The sequence below is a fragment of the Colobus angolensis genome, unplaced genomic scaffold (genome assembly GCF_000951035.1).
Source record: "Colobus angolensis palliatus isolate OR3802 unplaced genomic scaffold, Cang.pa_1.0 Scaffold21, whole genome shotgun sequence".
NCBI classification, from domain to species: domain Eukaryota; kingdom Metazoa; phylum Chordata; class Mammalia; order Primates; family Cercopithecidae; genus Colobus; species Colobus angolensis.
The window spans coordinates 4,680,311-4,689,469 of NW_012115266.1; the positions used below are offsets into that span (position 1 = coordinate 4,680,311).

At 53.1% G+C, this 9,159-nt stretch overlaps 1 protein-coding gene across 3 annotated transcripts in view; it reads right to left on the reverse strand.

Moving 5' to 3' along the window:
• Nucleotides 1-3,424: 3,424 nt before the first annotated feature.
• Nucleotides 3,425-9,159, reverse strand: part of FRMD8 (FERM domain containing 8) — a 25,719-nt gene continuing 19,984 nt past the window's right edge. For all 3 annotated transcript variants that reach the window (XM_011942507.1, XM_011942506.1, XM_011942505.1), the window contains one exon: nucleotides 3,425-5,642. In XM_011942507.1, coding sequence (XP_011797897.1) covers nucleotides 5,524-5,642 — 119 coding nt within the window. In that variant the 3' untranslated portion in view covers nucleotides 3,425-5,523. The remainder of the gene's footprint in view (nucleotides 5,643-9,159) is intronic.

Genomic DNA, 9,159 nt, shown 5'->3' on the forward strand with positions numbered 1-9,159 from the left:
TCTCGAACTCCTGACTTCAGATGATCTACCCGCCTCGGCCTCCCAAAGTGCTGGGATTACAGGGGTGAGCCATCGTGCTGGGCAGGTTTCCATTGTTTAAAGCCACCCAGTTTGTGGTACTTCATTATGGCAGCCCTGGGACACTAAGACAGGTAGGAACCAAATGACTTTCGGTCACAGTGAGTCTTAAGGATGAGTGAGTGAATGAGCCAGGCACGATCACTCACAAATGCAGCCATCACAGGCTGCAAATGCTCTCACATCTGTCACCCATAACCCCCTGAAGCACAGGTGACTGCTCCACTACGCAGATGAAGAACCCAGGGCTCAGAGAGCTGACTTCTGGCCTCACAGTGGCATGACCACCTCCCCAGACTCTGGAAGTCCAGGTGCCTGCCTCTCCTTTGCAGATGTGCACAAAACACCGTGCCCTTGTGGGGGGGAACAAACCATTACTCTTGAGCCCAGTACCACCCAGGCATGGCAGGCATCATATCATATCTCCTTTATAACCTGAGAAAGTAGGTATAGGCTGGGTATGGTGGCTCACGCCTCTAATCTTAACATTGTGGGAGACCGAGAAGGGTGGATCACCTCAGCTTAGGAGTTCGAGACCAGCCTGGCAACATGGCAAGACAACGTCAATACAAAAATTACAAAAATTAGCTGGGTGTGGTAGTTTGTGCCTGTAGTCCCAGCTACTTGGGAGGCTGAGCTGGAAGGATCGCTTGAGCCCAGGAGGCAGAGGTTGCAGTGAGCTGTGATCCCCGACACTGCTCCAGCCTGGGTGACAGAGCGAGACCCTCTGTGTCTCTCTCTCTCTCTAAATAAATAAATACTCTTAAAAAACAGTGAATAACAGACCATTCTTACTCTGGGCCTGTAGAGTAAGAATAGTCTGTTTCAGCAGGGGATAGCAGTCCAGCCAGATAGGCTAGGGGGAGTGGGGCAGGGAAAATGGGGTGTTGGGATGCCTAGGTGGGGAGGGGGTTGGAGAATGCGTTTTTTTATTGTTTTTGTTTTTTTTGGAGACAGGATCTCACTCTGTCACCCAGGCTGGAGTGCAGTGGCATGATCACGGCTCACTACAGCCTTGACCTCCTGAACCCACGTGGTTCTCCCACCTCAGCCTCCTGAGTAGCTGGGACCACAGGCGTATGCCACCACACCGGCAATTTTTTTTTTTTTTTGAGACTAAGTCTCGCCCTGTCATCCAGGCTGAAGTGCAGCGACATGATCTCGGCTCACTGCAACCTCCAGCTCTCAGATTCAAGTGATTCCCCTGCCTCAGCCTCCTGAGTAGCTGAGATTACAGGCATGCGCCACCACGTCCAGCTAATTTTGTATTTTTAGTAGACTGGGTTTCTCCATGTTGGTCAGGCTGGTCTCAAACTCCTGACCTCAGGTGATCTGCCTCCCTTGGCCTCCCAAAGTGCTGGGATTACAGGTGTGAGCCACTGCGCCCGGCCACCTGGCTATTTTTTGTAGAGACAGGGTCTCTGTTGCCCAGGATGGTCTTGAACTTATAGGCTCAGGGGATCCTCCCACCTTGGCCTTGGGCACACCTAGACTTTCAAAAGGGAGGGGAACCTGCTTAGGCAGAAGCCCTGAGGCCGGAGACTGCAGGGTGTTCTGGAAACAAGTGGAGCTAGTATATCTTGTGGGCCAAGGACAATCCAGGACTTGTGGGGCCTGAAACATATTTTTAGAGGCCCTTTTTTAAGATAAATAATTTTTTTTTTTGAGACGGAATCTCTCCCTGTCGCCTAGGCTGCAGTGCAATGGCACACTATCTTGGCTCACTGCAAACTCCACCTCCTGGTTTCAAGCGATTCTCCTGTCTCAGCCTCCCGAGTAGCTGGGATTATAGGCATGCGCCACCACACCTGGCTAATTTTTGTATTTTTAGTAGAGACGGGGTTTATCCATGTTGGTCAGGCTGGTCTCAAATTTCTGGCCTTGGGTGATCCACCTGCCTCGGTCTCCCAAAGTGCTGGGATTACAGGCATGAGCCACCGCACCCGGTCAAGAAAAATAATTTTTATTATTTTTTGAGATGGAGTTTTGCTCTGTTGCCTAGGCTGGAGTGCAATGGCACAATCTTGGCTTACTACAATCTGTTTCCCAGGTTCAAGCGATTCTCCTGCCTCAGCCTCCTGAATACCTGGGATTATAGGTGCCCACCATCATGCCCAGCTAATTTTTTTTTTTTTTTTTGAGACAGTCTCGCTTTGTTGCCCAGGCTGGAGTGCTGTGGCACGATCTCAGCTCACTGCAACCTCTGCCTCCCAGGTTCAAGCGATTCTCCTGCCTCAGCCTCCTGAGTAGCTGGGACTACAGGTGCCAGCCACCACGCCTGGCTAATTTTTTGTATTTTTAGTAGAGACAGGGTTTCTCCGTGTTGGTCAGGCTGGTCTTGAACTCCTGACCTCAGGTTATCCACCCGCCTTGGCCTCCCAAAGCACTGGGTTTACAGGCATGAGCCACCACATCTGGCGGAGGCGAGTTGTTTTTTTGGGGACAGGGTCTTGCTCTGTTGCCCAGGCTGGAGTGCACAGTGGTGCGAACACAGCTCACTGTATCATCGACCTCCTGGGCCAGGTGATCCTCTAGTCTCAGCTTCCCAAGCAGTTGGGCATGACACACTTGTGCCACCATGCCTGGCTAATTTTTTGTATTTATTTATTTATTTTTATAGCGATGGGGTTTCGCCATGTTGCCCAGGCTAGGCTCAAGTGACCCTCGCGCCTTGGCCTCTCAAAGTGCTGGGATTACAGTAGTGAGCCACTGTGCCTGGCACTGTTATTCCCACGAAAGGTCACAGGTGCCCATGGTCATGGCCCTGTGCTGCCTTGCCAGGCAAAGACGATCGCACAGAGGACAAGCCACTCACTGTCATGGACACCCAAGGAGGCGGCCCTGTTCCCACGACCACGCTGCCAAAGGGACAGGTGGCATACTCCTCCCTTCTCTGGAAACATTCATTGTGAACCTCAATCTCCCAGTGGTGCTCATCCTGCAGGCCCAGGTCCTGGGTGGCTGCTGCAGGGCTCATAGTCTTTCAGGGGGGTCTGCTGCTCTCCCTTCCCTCCCAGGTAGGTGTTGACAGCAGGATCTGTGGGAAACAAATGGCCTCCTGCCAGGCCTGGAGCATGAGGTGCCCTCAGGAAGGGCATGAGCATCTGCAGTTACCCACCTTAGTCCCCAAAGGAACCCCAGAGCCCCTCCTGGGCAACCTGGGCCTGGCAGTACTATAAGCCACCAAGATAGCTTCACTCGGGTGCTCCGTGGGCATCAGACTGGGCGGCCTGAGGGCTGCACACCTCGACGCATGTTTCACGAAAACCAAATATGCAGCCTGTCATCAACTCCTGGACTGTCACAGACACACCCTCATTATTTCATATCACGAGCCACCCCAGAGTTTGTTAGAAACTGATTTTATTAATAAGTCACATGATACAAAAGAATGAGAACATTCAAAGAATGAGTAAAATCCTGCTTTGTCCCAAAGGACAAGCAGAAAATGTTAAGGCACAATGGATGCTCAGAAAACAAGAAGCTGAAGGGAAAACACGCCGTCTGTGTACTCAGACGCACACACTCCGACCCGCCACACGGCACCCTCGCCCGCCCATCAGATAAGAATTCACCTGGAATCAGCTGGGGGCGGTGGCTCACGCCTATGATCCCAGCACTTTGGGAGGTCGAGGCAGGCGGATCATGAGGCCAGGAGTTCAAGACCAGCCTGACCAACATGGTGAAACCCTGTCTCTACTAAAAATGCAAAAAGTAGTGGGGCGGGGTGGCATGCATCTGTAATCCCAGCTACTCAGGAGGCAGAGGCAGGAGAATCGCTTGAGAAAGACGTTGCAGTGAGCCAAGACTGCACCACTGCACTCCTGCCTGGGCAACAGAGCAAGACTCCGTCTCAAAAAAAAAAATCACCTGGAATCAAAGCAGTGGTGCTGGGACAACCTGCGCTGGAGCCGCCAGAACAGGTGGGCAGGCGGCTTGGTGAGACCGAGCAACTCCAGGAGGGGAGACGAGAACTGGCAGCTGACACGACCCTGTGGCCAGGACATTCCAGTAGACTAGGGGCACTTCCCAGGCCTCTTCTTTCCGCCCATTATTTTAACAAATAAAGTCCATGCTGCCGGAAGGCAAGCCCACCTCAAAACACCTGGCACATTCACAAGCTACCAAAGAGAGGAGGGTGAACGGGCTCTGATACTTGGAGTAGAGGCCCGAGCTTCCTCTCCCACGGTTTTCCACCGGGAACAGAAGACAAAGGCAAGCCCTGTGCTGCCACAGGAAGTCCCAGGAAGCACCTGTGAGACCCGCACACCCACCTCGGAGGGTCCCAGGGCTGGGAAAGCCCTCCTCTCAGGGGCTTAGCTCATCTGGGACAAGACAGAGCCCCTGCTGCCTGGAGGGCAAGCTGGAACCAGAGAAGCCAAGCACCCACATCAAAGTCATCTTTCCAAGTGTCCTCGAGAAAGAGACTGTCTCGTGTAGCCCAGGCTTTTCTGGGCATGCACTGGCCCCAAAGGAATCCATGGCACCGCCTGGGAAGGACCGCGCAGCAGAGGTTACCCGGGGGCTTCCTGGCATTGCCCCGGCACAACTCAAATGAACAAAGACCAAACTAAAACCTGAAGACCCAGACACGGGGAGGAGAGCGCAGGTCTGGCCAGTCCCCTAGGGGAGCTGCCTGGGCTCCAGGGAGTGCCCACCCGGGGATTTTCAGGAGTTTTTCAGACTGTGAGTGTGGGTCTGGAGGCCAGTGGTCCACAGGACAGCCACCTCCCAGCAGTGACATCACCACAGACTACCAGAAAGGCATGCTCCTTCTGCTGTCTTGTGCCTGCAAAGGAGACCCAGAACGAGGGGCACAGGACCCCAGGTAGGGTCCTGCCTGGCTCCCTCCACTCCTGATTCAACTGGGGAGGTGTGGGGGGGCCCTCACCGTGTTTCTGTCCTGGTTCAATCCAGAGAGGCCCCTCCCACCCTCCTCAGAGTGGTGGCCCAGCCTGGCAGGTGGCCCTGGTGGCCGGGGGTGGAGCATTAGCAGGAGGAAGGCGGGGACTGGTCACCCAAGTTCAGGGAAGAGGTCAAAGGCACACACTGGACCTTCAGGTCCCAAACCTCAATCCTTGGTCCTCTGCCACTGGAGCTGCCACCAGGTACTTCGGAACAGGGACACTGCCCATCTTGAGGTGGGCACAAAGGCATGTTTCTAGGTGAGGGTGGCAGCTGCAGCTTGATCAGATGGTCCTGAGATAGCAGCAGGGCCCAGTGTCTGGGGGAAGGGCGGGCAAGCTGCAGAGGGGCCCTGAGGAAGGCCTTGGCCAGCGTTGCACAGCCCGGGGCCAGTCACTTCTCTGTGGTCTGAGAAATCTGCTGAGGCAGCTCACCCCATGTGCATGACCCATGAGACTGCTGCAGCCAGCCCCTGCCCCTCAGGAGGACAGTGCCGGGCCAGGGCCCCCAGTTGCCCTCCTCCTGCCGGGTGCGGTGGCGTCAGCCCTGCTCCAGGCTGTCGCTGGGTTGCACCACGGTGTAGCTCCCCTGGCCCAAGGACAGCTGCCGGCTGAAGAAGGACGTGGTGCGCTTCGGCTTCACTCGCCTGATCCCCTTGCCTGCAAGGGAACGGGAGGGCACACTGAGCAGAGGTGCTGTCCCTGTGTGAGGGGGCTCAGGCCCAGGAAGCTGGGTTCTGGCTCCAGCATGACGGCTCCTTCCAGAGCCTGGTCAGATTGAGCTCTCCTCATCCGAGTCTCAGCCCCCCTCAGCATGCTACAGTAAACCTGAGCAGCGCTCCCTAACACTGCCGACCTAAGGTCATCACAAACAAGGAGGGTCTTCATAGCCAAGAGAAGCCTGGGGAGACACAACAGCTAATGCAGTGTGGGGTCCTGGTGGGATCCTGGCACAGAGGGACGTCTGGAAAACACTATGGAAATCTGACTTTGGCTAATAATAGCAATACCGGGTCATTAATTAAAACAAAAGTACCACATTGCTGTAAGATGTTAGTTTTTGTTTTTTGTTTTGTTTTGAGACGGAGTCTTGCTCTGTCACCCAGGCTGGAGTGCAGTGGCGCGATCTCAGCTCACTGCAACCTCCACCTCCCAGGTTCAAGCGATTCTCCTGCCTCAGCCTCCTGAGCAGCTGGGACTACAGATGCACACCACTACGCACACTAATTTTTGTATTTTCAGTAGAGATGGGGTTTCACCATGCTGGCCAGGATGGTCTTGATGGCTTGACCTCATGATCCACCCGCCTGGGCCTCCCAAAGTACTGAGATTACAGGTGTGACAGGGCCACTGTGCCTGGCTAATTTTTTTATTTTTAGTAGAGGTGGAGTTTCACCATATTGGCCAGGCTGGTCTCAAACTCCTGACCTCATGATCCACCTGCCTTGGCCTCCCAAAGTGCTGGGATTACAGGTATGAGCCACCATGTCCCACCTTTGTGTTTTTTTTTTTTTTTTGAGACAGGCTGTGTTGCTCAGGCTGGAGTGCAGTGTTACAATCATGGCTCACTGCAGTCTTACCTCCTAAGCCCAACTGATCCTCCCACTTCAGCATCCCCAGTAGCTGGGACTACAGGTGTGAGCCATGGCTAATGTTTTTCTAGTTTGTGTAGAGACAGGGTCTTGCTCGATTGCCCAGGCTGGTCTCGAGCTCCTGGGCTCAGGTGAGCCTCCTGTCTCTGTCTCCCAAAGTACTGAGATTACAGGTGTGAGCCACCGTGCCTGGCCAAGACGTTAATAATAATTTTTTTTTTTTTTTTTTTAGACAGGGTCTCACTGTCACCCAGGCTGGACTGCAGTGTTGTGAGCATAACTCACTGAAACCTTAACCCTTCTGGCTCAGGTGATCCTCCCATCTCAGCCTCCCAACTAGGTGGGACTTCAGGCGTGCGCCACCATGCCCTGCTAATCTTTTAAACAGAGATGGGGTCTTGCTATGTTGCACAGGCTGGTCTTGGACTCCTAGACTCAAGCAATTTGCCTGCCTTGGCCTCCCAAAGTATTGGGATTATAGCCATCTCACCTGGCCAAGATGTTAATTTTAAAAAGTCAAGCAACAGAAGAAAAATGAGCAAAAGAAATCATCAGTAATTCAGGAAGGAAATCTAAATACGATCAAGCATGTAAAAATTTGCAATCGGTCAGGCGCGGTGGCTTACCTGAGGTCAGGAGTTCGAGACCAGCCTGGCCAACATGGTGGAACCCTGTCTCTACTGAAAATACAAAAATTAGCCGGGCATGGTGGCGGGCGCCTACAATCCCCACTACTCGGGAGGCTGAGGCAGGGAGAATCGCTTGAACCCGGGAGGCTGAGGCAGGGAGAATCGCTTGAACCCGGGAGGCGGAGTTTGCAGTGGGCTGAGATCGCGCCATTGTACTCAAGCCTGGGCGACAGAGCGAGACTGTCTCAAAAAAAAAAATTTCCAATCTCACTGTGTTCAAAAATCAGCCCAGACAAGTTCCCTTTGACTCAGAATGATTCCACTCATTGTGGGTGAGGGCATAGGAGGCAGACGCCATCTTCTCTGCTGCGGAGGGTACACCTGGGTACAACCTCTCTGGAAGGTGGCAGGTATGAAAAGCCTCTTCAAAATCAGCATATTGCCCAGGCATGGTGCTCACATCTGTAATCCCAGCACTTTGGGAGGCCGAGGTGGGAGGATCATTTGATCCCAGGAGTCTGAGACCAGCCTGGGCAATATAGTGAGATGCTGTCTTGACAAAGAATTTAAAAATCAGCCGGGAGTAGTGGCTCATGCCTGTAGTCCCACCTACTCAGGAGACTGCAGGAGGAGGATTGCTTGAGCACACAGGAGGTAGAGGCTGCAGTGAGCCTTGACTAGGCCATTGCACTCCAGCCTGGGCACCAGAGTGAAACCCTGTTTAAAAGAAAAATCTGCACACCTTTACAACAGCAAGGCCATTTCTAGGAATGTATCCTGAGGAAACAGTTCAGATTCTAAGGAAAGACTTTGCTGTAGATGTGCTGTTTAGAAAAGCTGAACGCTAAAAACTGTAATGCCCACAAGCAGAGGACTGGGTGAAAATGAGCATGCTAAAACCATGCTAAGGAATGCCACACAGTGGTCCAAATTACACTGTAGAAAAAGTTTACTTTTTCTGATTATAAAACTTATTCTAGGGCCGGGCGCGGTGGCTCACGCCTGTAATCCTAGCACTTTGGGAGGCCGAGGTGGATGGATCACCTGAGGTCAGGAGTTCGAGACTAGCCTGACCAACATGGAGAAACACCATCTCTACTAAAAGTATAAAATTAGCTGGGCATGGTGGCACCTGCCTATAATCCCAGATATTCGGGAGGCTGAGGCAGCAGAATCGCTGGAACCCGTGAGGTGGAGGCTGCGGTAAGCCGAGATCACGTGACTGCACTCCAGCCTGGGCAAGAGTGAAACTCCGCCTCCAAAAAAAAAGAAAAAACAATCATTCTAAAAATTACAAGACTTGTAAAATATTTACATGCTCCAACAGGTACAAAGAAAAAGTCAAAGCTATAGCCACTGATGGCCACAGCTGGGCCCCCCCGCCTCATGCGCGTGGCTGCGCACATGCTGTCCTGTTACTCATTTCTTTTTTTCTTTTGAGACAGAGTCCCGCACTGTCGCCCAGGCTGGAGTGCGGTGGCTCGATTGCGGCTCCCTGCAAGCTCCGCCTCCTGGGTTCACACCATTCTCCTGAGTAGCTGGGACGACAGGCGCCCGCCACCACGTCCAGCTAATTTTTTTTGTATTTTTAGTAGAGACAGGGTTTCACCGTATTAGCCAGGATGGTCTTCATCTCCTGACCTTGTGATCCGCCCACCTTGGCCTCCCAAAGTGCTGGGATTACAGGCGTGAGTCAACGTGCCCAGGCTACTCATTTCTTTTTTTTTGAGATGGACTCTGTTGCCCAGGCTGGAGTGCAGTGGCGCAATCTCAGCTCACTGCAAGCTCTGCCTCCCAGGTTCACGTGATTCTCCTGCCTCAGCCTCCCGAGTAGCTGGGACTACAGGCACCTACCACCACACCTGGCTACTTTTTTATATTTTCAGTAGAGACGGGGTTTCACTGTGTTAGCCAGGATGGTCTCGATCTCCTGACCTCATCATCTGCCTGCCTTGG